At 40.6% G+C, this 15,934-nt stretch overlaps 1 protein-coding gene across 1 annotated transcript in view; it reads right to left on the reverse strand.

Moving 5' to 3' along the window:
* Positions 1 to 15,934, reverse strand: part of zswim8 (zinc finger, SWIM-type containing 8) — a 65,574-nt gene that overhangs the window by 44,842 nt on the left and 4,798 nt on the right. Inside the window, exons 2-10 of the mRNA XM_076891953.1 lie at positions 7,679 to 7,832; positions 6,742 to 6,836; positions 5,581 to 5,753; positions 4,661 to 4,768; positions 4,504 to 4,585; positions 3,348 to 3,468; positions 2,983 to 3,184; positions 2,021 to 2,196; positions 504 to 1,812 (exon numbers count right to left, since the gene is read on the reverse strand). Of these exons, the coding sequence (XP_076748068.1) occupies positions 504 to 1,812; positions 2,021 to 2,196; positions 2,983 to 3,184; positions 3,348 to 3,468; positions 4,504 to 4,585; positions 4,661 to 4,768; positions 5,581 to 5,753; positions 6,742 to 6,836; positions 7,679 to 7,832 (2,420 nt within the window). The remainder of the gene's footprint in view (positions 1 to 503; positions 1,813 to 2,020; positions 2,197 to 2,982; positions 3,185 to 3,347; positions 3,469 to 4,503; positions 4,586 to 4,660; positions 4,769 to 5,580; positions 5,754 to 6,741; positions 6,837 to 7,678; positions 7,833 to 15,934) is intronic.

Raw genomic sequence — 15,934 nt, forward strand, 5'->3', positions numbered from 1 at the left:
CAAACGCAAACTTATCGATGAAGTCCAAGTGTTTAATCTTTAAATCCTTTGTGACTGAACAATGTAACCACAACACACTGGGCCCTACTTTTTAAAATGGCAAAGGATCAGCAGATGAAACGTTTATTAACCTCTGATGTTCAACAAACCTACATGAGTGCAGAAAAAAAATCATATTCTTTTCTCTAATTGTAAGATGCTTTCATTAAAAAAAGCTAACTTTTTACAGTATGTCAGTTTATCTTAAAAACTATTTTTGACTTTATTGGACAGTGTTTGGACAGGCTAGCTTACTTATAGTCATGAATTTCTAACCTCTGAAGTTTAGATATTTCGTTAATTTAAGAAAGTCTACAAAGCGTAACTTTTACTGTACTGGTAGACAATGATGTAATTTTGCGCATCCTTGTATCTAATGTTTATTTCATGCTCTTACTTTCCAAGTGAACTGCTTTTCTTTTGTTGTTGGGTTTCTATGGTTAAAACTGGGTCTTTGCACTTACCTCCATGCGTCCCTCCTGCTCCAGTGGTTTGATCCCTGCAAAGATGTCTGGCTCCTCCTCCTGATGGTTGTCAGCTAGCTGTCTGTCTACACCCTCTTCTGAAGCAGCACTCAGATAGTATGCCTGGTAGTCATCTTCACCCACAGCTTCTCCTTCAGCAGCTGCACGTACAGCTTCAGCTCCTTCACGAGCTGCTCCACCTACCACTACTGCTCCACTTCCTGCTACTGCTGCAGCAGACACCAACTCTTTGCAGCCTAGCACTGGCTTAGCAGATGTTTGAAGGGTGCCTGATCTCACTGTAACTGCTGAAACTAAAGGCTGGTTACTACCAGCTGAATCTACATCTTCATCTATGTTAAGTGCTGGCTCCACCTCGGCTTCCTTTTCTGCTGTGCTGGGCATGCCCACAACTATCACTCCATTCTCTTTCAAAGGGAAACAAGGTGGAGCAGGCTCTGCAGCAGCAATTGCTGCAGAGTCACGGCTGCTATGCTTTGTTTCAAAAATCTTGCTCCCTCCACTGTTGCACTTCCGTGAATCTCGGAGCAGTGGACTTGGAGAGGGCAACATCTCTGGTGGTGGTGGGAGAAACTCGAAAGTGTTACTAGCCTCAGCCCCCAAAGCCAGATTGCAGCCGTCATCCAGACTGAGCTCAGCCAAGTCTGGCTCCAAGGAGCTATCTTCACTACTAGTTCTGCGTTTGGCACTTGTATGCTTACTACTTCCTAATCCTCCACCACCGCCAGGTCCTCCTCCTGTTGCCCCCTTCCCACCTCCCTGAGTCAGTTTCAACTTTCCTCCAGAGGAGGAACCCGGGCCTTTGTACATGCACTTTCCTCCTCCATCTTCCAGGGATAGTGAGACACTCCCTCCCAGTCGAACAAGCATCCCTCCACCTCCACTCACTGACAGTCCCTTCCTCTTGGTCAGAATGGTCTCCTTAGGTCGCACTGCTACCTCCTGTTGTGTGGAGTTACTACTTGCCCTGCCTTTATACTCTCCTGCCGGTCCGCCTTCAGCTCTGGCCCCTGATTCAGAAGAGTCAACACCACCTCCTGCAGGCGACTTGATTCCTCTCTGGTGCAGCATTGCCCTGGACCAGCAGAACGTGGCACTCTTCTTATCTGCACTGCAGTAGGTAATGCCATCCAATGGGTAGGCCACCTCCCAGTTGAAATAGCAGGACTCCACAGCAGGTTTAAAGCCTTGAAACAGTTTATCCAGGGACTTGCGATGCTGTCCCCGCTTCACTATCTCTATAACTTTCAGGTGCCACTGCCTCAGCTGACCGGCCAGTTCCAAACGCCTAGAAGAGAATGTCCATAGTCTTTATATTTAACATGAATTGCTACTTCATATTCACTGGCACCCTAAATATGTAGTTACACACAATTAGTGATAAATGTGCTAGCAGAGGCTATTTTTTAATAATAGAATTTATACTTCATGACTAAAATTCTGTGACAGGTGAACCAATCCATGACCAGTATGTAGCACGGTGTCTGTGGTCTGACCTGCAGGGGCTCATAGTGGGGTCGAGCACTGCCAGCCTCCAAAGAACCACCATCTCATCACACATGCTTGCACAGGCATGAGCGGCTACTTCTGACTGTCCGTTGCTCCGGCCAGTATGACCACTAGCACTGCTGTGTGACGCTGATGTGCGAACGCTATACCACCAGCTAATGATCTGAATAGACACAGACAAGTGTGTGTGTGAGAATCAGTGTAATATGTACATAATGATTTCATACCAAATGTATGAAATATACATCCCTGTTTCCAAAGAATGTTGGGTGCTGTGAAAATTCATATCCTGTCCTTTATGCATAGGATATATGCAGCGTATCAGATGATGAACTCAGGAACAGCACCTTTTTTTGTTAAAGTGCCAATTATGAATTTAAGTCATATGCATTGTAGATAAACCAGGATACAGGCTACCCATGCTGCATCAGCTCCTCCTTTAACAACCCGTGTACGCATTTAGGCACAGAGGAGATCAGCTGCTATGGTTTTGAGTGATTTTTTCCATCATTGCCAAATACAGATTTTAGAGGCATTGGGCCTCTTTTGTGTTATTTTTTTGTTTCATAATGTGCCAAATGTTTGGCTGGACACAGGACAGCCTAGTGCTCCAACTCTTACTACATAGTCATACTTGAAGAGAATGTGGTTTTTCCTAATTTCTAAAGCAAGGAAAGGCATCTTTGAACTGCCTTCTCTGGAGCAGTATGTTGCCATCAAGCTATAACCTAATGAAAACATGATATTTACAATTCAGTTGGGTTTTTTGTAGTCTTGTCCTACTTTGAGGGCTTTTTTTTTAAAATAGGAAAACTGCAAAGGCTTCACAGACATTTCTTTCCCCTTTAACAGTACATTAAAAGTAAGGGTCCCATGTCTAAATCTTTTCTTCTTTGTACTGGGTTACTCTCATCTTTTGGAAGTCATCTCAGAGTAATGGCCAACATACCTGTTCGTAGGTGAGGCACTGTTCAGTGAGAATCTCCAGCAGCGGGGCAGCATTGCTGTCTCGCCTCTTAAACATCTCCCTGACAATGGACAGAAGGTTCCAGATGCCTTCTGGCTCTCTACCCCTCAGAGGTCGCAACAGACATGCCCATTCAGCAGCTGCTGGTGGCTCGGTGGATGACAGGTACATGGAGTTCACATCACTGAGGATAACACAAATAGTACTGGTTTAGGCAAAGTAACGCTGAGGTACATTTACTAAAAAACAAACTATATCCAGTGAAAGATTTACTGTAGCACTTTCTCGTCAACACTACGTCATATGCATAAGATGAAGGGTAATCATGTGTGACAAATCACGCCTACCTGAAAACAACAGGTGAAGGCCCACAGAACTTGTGTAGAGTCTTTTTGATGTTGTCACTGAGGGTTGACTCATCCAAATACCAGGTGCTCTGGTCCGATGCTGAAGGGCCTGCTGTTGGATCTACAAAAATAAATTGTGCAGAAATAATTGAATCTTAAGAAAAAACATCTACTCTACACAATAAACTACAGAAGGCTTTGCTTTTCCATTAACAATTAAAAGGCATCAGAGTCCCCCATGAAAAGAAAATGTGGAACAGTAGTGATTTTATAGAAATGCTTTCATTTCTCCAAGAATAGTCTAAGGAGCTTGGAAAGAAAAGCGTCTGGACTTCTTTAAGTTTCTTGAAAATGTTTCACCTCTCATCTGAGAAGCTTTTTTCACTTCTAAGACCAATTGGTGGAGAGTCACAGATTTTTAAACCGTATTGGGAGTGTCCCTAAGAATGTTGTGGACCCCCTATTTTTCCTCTGCCTAATCACATGAGCCAAGGTATGAAAAACAGGTGTGGTTCACAATCAGCCAAGGTTTTGGGTGTGAGACCTTGTCCTACCCTATCCTGTGACTTACTGAGACCAAATGACCCGAGATGTGATGGCTACTCTTTCAAACCATCTGTCTTCTCTGTCCAAAAATTGACATTGGCATCCTCTAAAGAGCGATGTCCTTTAGATGCAGATGGACAGCCGAGTCTTGTCCTGTCAAGGTGGCTCCTGTGTGGCTGGGTCTGAAGTATTTTGAATGTTGTGTTGAATTCTATTCTATTCTATTTTGGGATGTCGTGTTTGGAAAAGTCTTTTCTGAGTTTCTCTGATAAACCTGCTCCATAAGGGATGACAATGTTGTTCCGTTTGTCCTTCTGATCCTCCCTAGTTGGTGTCTGATCTTCTTTTCTGTGCATCTTTACTGATTTGATGAAAGCTCAATTAGGATAACCCCAGAGCTTTCTAAGACAGCTTTTTAAGAGCTTTCTTTACATGTGTATGTTCCTTCTTTTTTCCCTTCTGGCTTCTCCCAACCAATTGCTCTTAGAACTGAAGAAGCTTCTCGGATGAGAGGCGAAATGTCTTCAAGAAACTTAAAGACATCACAAAGTTTATGTGATGCAGCCTCAGATTTTTCAAATGCTGTTTGTTTAGCAATCTGATACTGAACCTGGAGCTCCACACACAGTGTTGATGGCAGTGGACTGTGAGGACAGCAACTCATCCAGGAGTCGCTGGGCTGTAGGCAGGATCTGGAGAGAAATAACTGAATGAATGCATTTTCTTTAATCATTTGGTTTATAGAGATCATAAATAGCTTAAGATACCTGCTGAGGCAGCTCACTGATGAGGTACTGGGCAAACTTTTGAAGCTGGTCTCTCTGCAGTCTGGACAAAGACTCAGAAACTGGAGCCCTAAGACACACTGCTGATGCCTACGCACACACAGACACACACACACCATATTTGTTTAGGTATTTTTAAGGGGGATTGTAAACAGAAAGAAGTAAACAGATCAAATGTAGGAAAATACAGAGGAATGGCATTGCATTAATAGGTCCTTTAGTCAGTAGCCGTCCCAAGAAGCTAAATGGTGGTGTATTTGCATCCTTCCTGAAGGAGAATATTCAGCCATCAGGTCACGCCCTGAAATTCAAACTCATTTGGTTTACACAGTAAGATGAAAATCTTCCTTTGCGGCTGAATTAAAACAACTGCAAAGAAAAGTGGGCAAATTCTTTCAAATCAGTAATGTGAAAGACTAATGGTCCGTTATCACAAACACTTATATATTTCCATCAGAAGTTCCTGGGCAGGTAAAATGACAATTAGAAACACAAACCCACAAAAAAATGATCATAATCAAAAAACAACAAAGTCCCTGGAACGGCAGAATGGATCACTGTTTTCAAGTAAACAGATGACATGCGGAGGAATATTTTTTGAGATGACTGGTCTTTTAAGACGAGAGGTTTTCCAGGATATGTCCATCATCAAAAAGCTAAGTGTATTCATCTTGTTTAATTTTTTCCTACCATCATTTCACAAGAATTCCTTTATATTTTCTTCTTTTTTTTTAAGGAAAAACAAAGAGAAAGACAGGAAATACAGAGAGACAGAGACAGTGTAGTGTCAGGATTCAAACTACAGATCTGCTGCTTTACGCATGCACATGAATTCAGTATGTGTTCCAACCACAAAGTTAGTGGTTTACCCTTTAAATACCTGAATATTAACAAAAACTTACATTGTGGATCCTGAAGAGACAGAGTGCCACCACATGGGCACACCACTTGGCTCCTGCACCACAGGTACAGCTGCAGGAGGTGATGCGACAGCGATCAAACATGACCGCCACGTTGTAGGCTCCTTTAGACTGACTGGACTGAGTGGAGACTACTGTAGCACTGAGATGAAAGCCTTGTAAATGAAAACAGAAAAAAACAAAATCAGCAAAGACAACAATGAGTTTGAAATGGAAGCAAGTGCATTTCTTTGATTGGAAATTATATTTTAGTGTCCGACAGAATGGTTTTGGTTTTGATATTGCTTAGTCTTTTATTTAATATAGCTCTTTTGTGCAAAAGGTTTGCAATCTTACAATGATTAAATTCCAGACCAAAATATTCTCTCCCACAAAAAAAACAAAACGCAGGCATTGTTTGAGGTTTTTCCATTTTCTAATCCATGTCATCACACAACACATTTGTACAAAGTCCTACTAGTAATAAAGGAGAAGGTGCCTCAGTCATATAGCATTCACACCTATGGGCAATTTAGTGTTTCCAATTAACGTATCCCCACTAACTGCATGTCTTTGGACTGTGGGAGCAAGCCGGAGTACCCAGAGAGAACCCACGCAAGCATGGGAGAGCATGCAAACTCCACACAGAAAGACCCCGGCCTGATGCTGCAATTGAACTCAGGACCTTCTTGTTTTGAGGCAACAGTGCTAACCACCGTTAGCCGACCAGCACCTTAACCCACTCTGCATAATACATATCAAAAGTATTTGTCATTAAAAGTTGGATGCGTGTGCACAGCAAATGGCTTTGTAGAGAAACAACTTAAAAGGCCCTATATAGGTGAAAAACAACAAAACAAACAAACCAAAATGTCACCATTTAATGTGGTATTTGGAAGATTTGCAGTTAAAAGTTGGAAATTGGGTTTAGATATTACACATACCCAGCATTCTGAAAACAGGATTATACTAATAGCAGACTTGTAGAAATAATGGAGGTAAATGGAGTACCTTTGAATCACATGATTTACTGTAACCTGCACATGGTGTTATTCTAAGCTTGGTGATTGTAGAAGAATATAGTGTGATATACCAAAGTTAGAACACCAGAGAAATGTTTTCCATAAGAGTACTCATTCTTATGTAAAGGATTACTCTACTTACCAATTTGCAAAGGGTCTTTGACAGCTCTGATCCTATAGAGTTGTTCTCCACGCTGGAATTCATCTGGACTCCCATTAGCAAGGCAGGAATATAATCTGCAGCAGTATGAAACCAAAGTCAAAGAGTCAAAGCAGAGTCAAAGTCAGCATAGCCTAGATAGTTTAAAAAAAAAAATCATCCTGTTACTTTTATTAGCAGTCACATTGCCAATAAACATCAGTCAACCAGACAGCCATGGACGCCTTTCCTTTCATCCAGTCTCGATTTTGTTTATTTCAATACTTTTTTCTGTGCAAAAATAGTTTTGTTTCCTGTTTGGAAACAAACAGGAAACAAAAAACAGGAGATTGAATTTTCTGGATTAATTTTGCAGTTATCTATTTTACTTTACCTAAATGTTAAATGCAATATTTTTAAACCCAAGGTTGACCCCTTTTTGGATTTCAAATCCGTTGTAGTGGTGGGCACACTAAGAAAATTTGTTACTGTCCACCAGTAACCAACAACCAGTAATGGAGAGAGAGAGAAGGCTGAATATATCTACACTTATGTGCAAAGGTTTGGGCACGTTGCATCTTTTTTTTTTTATATTTCATGTTTGTGTTTTTATGAATAAACAAACAGAAACCCCAACTGTTACATGTGACACAATCTTTGATTTCATCTGGGTTTAACAGAATATACTCCTAACTTAATGGTTAGTGATACAATATAGAAATAGAAACTATTACTATACTATATTACATGTGAATACATTGATGAATGTTCATTTCTCATTTCATTTCTTTTCTTTTTGATGCAGCATGCTTTTTCCCCACAGCCTTGGTCCAACAGTCTCCGTAACAAAGTAATATTTGAAATTTCCCAATTAAGAGGAATTAATGCATTTATGGTTTTTATCTAAGGCGAATAAAGGGTTTAAAAAACAAATCCTCACCTGATGTCCTCTTCATTCTCAGGGAAGCTCCAGTAGGCAATGCGAAGCTGGAGCTGTTCTGGGACAGGAGGATAGACCTTCTCTACCACTTCAAATGGGATGTGAAAGGCGACCTGTTTTGCTGACAACTCCACCAGTGGAATCACCTGACCATCTGAGGAAAACCATCAAAGAGAAGATGATCAGCACAGTCAGGTGACAAAAAAAATCTTTAACGTCTTATAGGGCTGCTCAAGTAATCGAATTTTAATGACGATTACGATCTGGGCTTTCAACGATCATTAAAAATGACTGAGCCGATTATTAGCCCCTCCCTCGTGCTTTACTCTCGTGCTGCTCCGTGTGGCAAATCGAGCGCACCTCTCTGCATTTCGAATACGTGTCACAACAATTAAGAGCAGCAGTCTCCAACCTTTTTTGCGCCAAGGACCGGTTTATGCCCGACAACATTTTCATGGACCGGCCTTTAAGGTGTCGCGGATAAATACAACAAAATAAAACTAGTACCGGTACCGAAAAAAAGAAGATTTACTCATAACACACGTGAAAAGACCCAGGAAAACTGAGTTAACAACAAAAACGATAACAAAATAACGCTGAAAACCGATAAAAACCCTGAAAACTATACATTTCACACCTGAGCCTCAACTCTCGCGGCCCGGTACCAAACGACTCACGGACCGGTACGGGTCTGAGGCCCGGGGATGGGGGACCGCTGATTAAGAGGACCCGAGGGAAGCTTGGAAAGCTAAGCAGAAGTTATTTGGAGAGAAGAGTGACTGCCGTTGGTTGAAAAGAGGTAAAAAAAACTTCAGTGGTGTGGAAACATTATGGGTTCACGGAGTCAGACGTGGATCAAGTAGACAGTGTGTAAACTTTGCTACAGTGTTACATTTTTCATTTATGTTTATATTGCAAACATTTGCACTGTTATCAGTATTTGCACACTATTTTATATTATTTTTTTGACAATCTTTAAAGTCATTATTCAATACCTTGTTATTGTTAAATAAATATCGTCAAATAATCGAGATCTCACTTTCAGTGAAAATAATCGTGATTATCATTTTTGCCATAATCAAGCAGCCCTAATGTCTAACTTAAATTCTTGCCAAAAAAAGTAATAATTTTTTACTAATCACGGTCTTCCCACAGAAATATCATTAAGTATACTGTAGCTACACTCTCTCTGAACTAACCTCATTATTTTCTCCAAGTCATTAAAAATGTCTTACCATTAACTAATGTTTCAAATTTAAATATGGTCGGTTATCCCTGTTAACTGGCTACATGCCACAGGCTTTTATGGTGGCTGTAATTAAACCATTGCTTATTTGATCTAGACGTGTTAACCAATTATAAGCTGATTTCTAACCCTTTTATTTCAAAGGTTTTCCTAATAGTTGTTGTAACACAACTAGACAGTAATTTGCGCCGGAATGATTTAACAAAGTTTCAGTCACTATTTAGAGTGGATCACAGCACAACACCAGTGAATGTTACATATGATCTTATGGCCTCTGACAGTAAACTTAAAGCACTTCAGTTGTTCCATATTTTGTCACGTTACAGCCATATTACAAAATGCAACATTCATTTTTCACCCTAATAGTTTACACATGAATACTCCGTAATGTAAAAGGGAAGCGTTTGCTTGAAAATCTTTACTAATCATCAACAACATGGTCTGGGCCTCCAGTAACAGTGGGAGGAATCGTTCAGTAATTTTTGACCAGGGTGTGTCCTGCAGAGTATTTTTTCAACAAATATGTAGCACCGCTTTCTTTCACCTAATCAAAATGATAATAATTAGAAACGTCCCATATGTTCCCTCATCCCTGCAAGACTGGACTATTGTAATGCATTAGTATTGTACTCTTGGTGCTCTAAAAACTCCCTGAAAAGCCTTCAGCCTTTTTTATATTCCTTAAGACTGGCCTTTATACTCTTTGGGGTTTTGGAGTTGAGCACACTATATGCTCTGTAATCTGAATACTTGAATAATCAGGCTTTGTTATATAGCTTAAAGATCTCGTAGGACCAAAGCATCTAAACAAAGTACTTCACTCTCAGACTGCAGGCAGTGAACTGTGGTTCTTACAGTTCCTACAAGTAAACTGGGAGCCAATCCCCCTCCTCTGGAACCATTATACCAGTTTGATTTCAGGAGATAGACACTAACTACTTTCAAAATTAGACTTCAAACTTTACTGATCCCAGTTCACCCTGGTCCAGTCGTCTGTTATGCTGCGATAGGCTCAAGCTTCGGCGGGACTTCCCATGATGCAATGAGCACTTCTCCACTCCACTCTTTACTTTCCATGTGTTTATACAGCACTGGTGTATGTCACTAAATTTCTCCAGTAGCTTTAGTTGGGTCTTTGACTCTATGTTCTCCTTTCTTTTCTCGTTCCCTGTAACTTGGTATCAAAGTGTGTGAAAATACAGTGCCGATCAAAAGTTTAAGACCACTTGAAAAATGGCAACAAGGAATGTGGTCCCGTTTCAGTTTTCAGTAAATTGCATGCTCAAAAAATGTTTTGTCTCACTCCCATTTCTTCTCGTTGCATGCTGAAGTTCTACTTGGAACCTTGGTAAAATCCAAACATGCAAAATATGATTTTTTTTGCCATTTTTCAAGTGGTCTTGATTGGGACTGTAGTATTGCCAGTGACAGAGTGACATATGTTTCTAAAATATTTTGTTCTTGACACACTTTCACTTCATTTCAAGCTGTTTGTAATGAATCATGCAACCTGAGAGAAACCAATAACAAAACATTTCTTAATATTGTAATTCTGAAAAAGTAAAGTGAAAATAACGGCACAAAAGAAGAGATGGACAACACTAAATGTGGGTAGCATAACCATAATGACAGGATGCTTATTGAGAGCATAGGGGTCTGCCAGTGAAATAAAAAAGGCTTCAGATTACAGACCTCATTTACAAGCTACTACTTTTGCTGGTGTTTACCATATATGGAGGAAAGCACTGTTCATATAATGCCATGCTGGTGTAAAGGCCCCAGGGTTTGTGGTAAAAGGCCATAGGAAAGCCACCAAGAAAAGCTGACCAGCAGTCCTGATCTGTTTTAAGTATATCGGTAAGCTAAGGTATAGTGTGATAAAATACACGTTTCGATGTTTGTTTGCCTTGCTGAGATAAAAACAAATGCAAACATCAAGCACCACTCATTTTTCCCTTACATTTATGGAAATAACTGGCTTCAATTAGAAGGGCCTGTTTACAGGGAGTCATAAAGGTAATGACTATTTAAATCAATTTCAAATAAACATAAAGCCTGTCAAAGGTCTCAGAATTTATATCTATGTTTCACTGCTTTGCAAAGCTGTTCAATTTAACCAGAGGCTGAACGCTGCCAACATTAATCAGAGCCACATACTGCCATTTCCCCCCTCAAGTAGTAAGAAAATAAACAATTTTCAGTTACAGTGGGGCAAAAAAGTATTTAGTCAGCCACCGATTGTGCAAGTTCCCCCACCTAAAATGATGACAGAGGTCAGTAATTTGCACCAGAGGTACACTTCAACTGTGAGAGACAGAATGTGAAAAAAAATCCATGAATCCACATGGTAGGATTTGTAAAGAATTTATTCGTAAATTAGGGTGGAAAATAAGTATTTGGTCACCTCAAACAAGGAAAATCTCTGGCTCTCACAGACCTGTAACATCTTCTGTAAGAAGCTTTTCTGTCCCCCACTCGTTACCTGTATGAATGGCACCTGTTTGAACTCATCATCTGTATAAAAGACACCTGTCCACAGCCTCAAACAGTCAGACTCCAAACTCCGCCATGGCCAAGACCAGAGAGCTTTCGAAGGACACCAGGAAAAGTATTGTAGACCTGCACCAGACTGGGAAGAGTGAATCTACAATAGGCAAGCAGCTTGGTGTGAAAAAAATCAACTGTGGGAGCAATCATCAGAAAATGGAAGACATACAAGACCACTGATAATCTCCCTCGATCTGGGGCTCCACGCAAGATCTCATCCCGTGGGGTCAAAATGATCATGAGAACGGTGAGCAAAGATCCCAGAACCACACGGGGGGACCTGGTGAATGACCTGCAGAGAGCTGGGACCAAAGTAACAAAGGTCACCATCAGTAACACACTACAACGGCAGGGAATCAAATCCCGCAGTGCCAGACGTGTTCCGCTGCTGAAGCCAGTGCATGTCCAGGCCCGTCTGAAGTTTGCCAGAGAGCACATGGATGATACAGCAGAGGATTGGGAGAATGTCATGTGGTCAGATGAAACCAAAGTAGAACTTTTTGGTATAAACTCAACTCGTCGTGTTTGGAGGAAGAAGAATACTGAGTTGCATCCCAAGAACACCATACCTACTGTGAAGCATGGGGGTGGAAACATCATGCTATGGGGCTGTTTTTCTGCCAAGGGGACAGGACGACTGATCCGTGTTAAGGACAGAATGAATGGGGCCATGTATCGTGAGATTTGGAGCCAAAACCTCCTTCCATCAGTGAGAACTTTGAAGATGAAACGAGGCTGGGTCTTCCAACATGACAATGATCCAAAACACACCGCCCGGGCAACAAAGGAGTGGCTCCGTAAGAAGCATTTGAAAGTCCTGGAGTGGCCTAGCCAGTCTCCAGACCTCAACCCCATAGAAAATCTGTGGCGGGAGTTGAAAGTCCGTGTTGCTCGGCGACAGCCCCAAAACATCACTGCTCTCGAGAAGATCTGCATGGAGGAATGGGCTAAAATACCAGCTACTGTGTGTGCAAACCTGGTAAAGACCTATAGTAAACGTTTGACCTCTGTTATTGCCAACAAAGGTTATGTTACAAAGTATTGAGTTGTATTTTTGTTATTGACCAAATACTTATTTTCCACCCTGATTTACCAATAAATTCTTTACAAATCCTACCATGTGGATTCATGGATTTTTTTTCACATTCTGTCTCTCACAGTTGAAGTGTACCTCTGGTGCAAATTACTGACCTCTGTCATCATTTTAGGTGGGGGAACTTGCACAATCGGTGGTTGACTAAATACTTTTTTGCCCCACTGTAGTTTCATCAGTTGAAACTCACACCCAATGAGGGAGCAACTGATGTTTTAGCGAAAATAAGCTGTGTAAGTTTCTATCTGCAAAATATCTGTCAATTTTACTTGCTTAGCAATAAAAAAGGGGGTAAAATGCATATTCAACTCCTCACCAGTTTTCTAAGTAAATATATTCATGTAAGTGCTGTTGACATAGAATTTTTACCAGATGTCAAAAACAACCCATCCAATCCACACACACACACACACACACACACACACACACAACTAACCATCTACCAGCAAGCTTTTTATTGTCATTAAGCATCCAGTGTTAAATGAAATTAGAAGCACAACAACTAACAGTAAAAACAAATCTAAAAATACCAACTTTCCAAATGTACAAGGTTTATACAGATGTGCAATGGTAACGTCTTGTGCGGTGGTGGTGATGTTTATTTGTGATTGTGTGTTGCAGTGTGTATGTGATATTTATATGTGTGGTAGGGGTGCTGATGTGTGAGTTCGGGTGAGGCAGGGACGTGGTCAGCATTGATGGCTGGCAGAAGCAAACTGTTGCCGGGTTTGTTAATCCTGGTTTGAATTGACCTGTAGCGTCTCCCTGAGGGCAGCAGGTCACACAGGTGAGATGGAAGAAGGGTGGAGTCTCTTGTGATTGCCTCAGCTCTACTGAGGCAGCAGGATGTATTAATGTATTAATAGAGGGCAGCTAATGACCTTCTGCACCAGGGGTGTCGAACTCCAGGCCTTGAGGTCCGGTGTCCTGCAGGTTTCTCAGACAGGAAGGCACAGCAGCGTCTGCACTGATGATGGTAGCTGTGTTTACAATCCAGGAGATGTCGATAGACATCATGGTGCCCAGGGATGCGAAACCCTGAACTCTCTCCACACAGTCATCATTTAGTGACCCGTCTCTTCACTAAAGACCCAGTGGTAAGGTGGGTCAGCTCTGTTTTTCTGAAAGACCATGATCACCTTTTGTCTTTGTGGTGTTCAGAACCAGGTGTTCCAACTGGCTTGTAGTAGATGTATATAAAGTGTATACCTCAAGGATATGAACACCTTATGAAAGACATTATCAATTAAAGATCAAATAGGCTTTATTAAGGGACAATTAAACCCAAGATAACATAAGAACCATCCTGCGTATCACTGAATATATTAAACATAACTGTATCAGTGCGGCCTCAATAACTCTCGAGGCTGAAAACGCATTTGTTAATGTTAACTATACCAGGTACTTAAGAAATCTGGATCTGGATCAATGGGTTAAAAATAAATGAGAGACAGAGTGTACAACTGCACCTACCTGTACACCAGACAACACAGACTTTTGCTTAACAACAACACTTTTTGCAATTTTTATAAAAACATTGACACAATACGGCAGAATAACGATCTTAAAGTGGTACAGGTTGGGGGTGGCTGATGATGTAAGTTGCTATTTAGATCATCTAGACAGATGTCTTCCAATATTAATTAATCGGCTTTAGCTCTGTATTCTTTTCTGGATATAGAAATTTGCGGAGTCTGGCTAAAACACTTATTTGAGCATTGAACTATATTGTATTCAAAATTACACAGTTATAAAATATATATATATGAAAATTGAGTGCAAAAAATGAAATTACAAGTTACTTTAACAAGAAGAACGATAAACTATATTGTGGGTATCAAACATAAGGCACATGGGCCAGAATTGGACCAGCAAAGACTAATATGGCAGGTATGGTTAGTTTTACAAGTGATTCACCAAAGCTGCACTGTTTTCTAAACACTGGTGCCACAATTAAATGTAAATAACAAGCAAGGTATTTTCTATTACTGTTTTCTGTTACTATTTCTTTTTCTTTTTACAAAAACAGAAAAGCAAGTTTCACTGGTCCAGCCTACTTAATATAAAATGATCAAAATGAGCTGTAAATGGCCCATAATGTAAAATGAGTTTGACGTCCATGAATTACACGAAGCAAACCATATCAAAGTGACTGAAGACATTAAGAATAATACGGAAAGGTGAATTTTCCTTTCACTGCATTTTGGCTCAAAAATAGAGGCATTTTTTAAGGGGACCCATGAAGGTACCTAAGCCTTTTAAAAACATGGATAAAACTTACATGAAATGGCAACAGGCCAAGAATAACATTTCAAACTATGAAGGTGAGCAAACATGGAGGCATGGCACTGCCAAACATGATGAAATATTTCCATGCAGCACAAATTCGACCTGTAATCTGCTGGTCTGACAAAGATTATGAGGCTTAGTGGCAAAACTCAGAAGTATGCACAAGGAAGCGAAATTCAAAGTCTTACTGGAGAAGACTGGATTTGATAAGACTTTTTGGTTCCCCCTAAATGAGGAAATCTTTGTCTCCAACACAGGCATGTTGGAGACCACATGGAACAGGAAATGTAAACCATTCTCATGTCTTTTGACTTTGCTCAGGCATTTTTTTTTCCATAGACTGTTTATTTGGTAGTTGCCAAATTTCAGGGTTATGATATAAAAAGGCCATGTACCCTGTCGTATTTACGTAATATGGAAGGAAATACTGTATCAGGAGAAAACAGTTATTTGTTTAAAATCCTGTTAGTAGCTTGTAAGAAAGCCATTACAAAGAGGTGGTACAAACTGGAACCACCAACGCAATTCACAAGATAAGATTTCAGCAGAAACGGTGTTGAGAGAAATGAAAGAATGAATCAAAATCATGTATCGATGACAGGGTGAGGACTGAAATATTTTTGTAACAGGAACAAACTATTGAGATGACACAATATAGACTTTTTGTGGATTGATGTAATGTAATTTTTCTGTATTCTTTTGTGTATATTTGAAATGGAAAAAAGATTTTTATTCTTTTTTTAATGAAAGGATTTAAGGAACATTTAACAATTAGAAATCTCCACGACAACAAAAACACTTGGAGGACCTTTTAATTTCTGGCATTTGATGAACTAAATGGTAAATGGCCTGTATTTGTATAGCGCTTTTCTAGTCCCTAAGGACCCCAAAGCGCTTTACACAACCTGTCATCCACCCATTCACACACACATTCACACACTGGTGATGGCAAGCTACAATGTAGCCACAGCCACCCTGGGGCGCACTGACAGAGGCGAGGCTGCCGGACACTGGCGCCACCGGGCCCTCTGACCACCACCAGTAGGCAACGGGTGAAGTGTCTTGCCCAAGGACACAACGA

Source organism: Maylandia zebra, linkage group LG13 (genome assembly GCF_041146795.1).
Source record: "Maylandia zebra isolate NMK-2024a linkage group LG13, Mzebra_GT3a, whole genome shotgun sequence".
Classification (NCBI taxonomy): domain Eukaryota; kingdom Metazoa; phylum Chordata; class Actinopteri; order Cichliformes; family Cichlidae; genus Maylandia; species Maylandia zebra.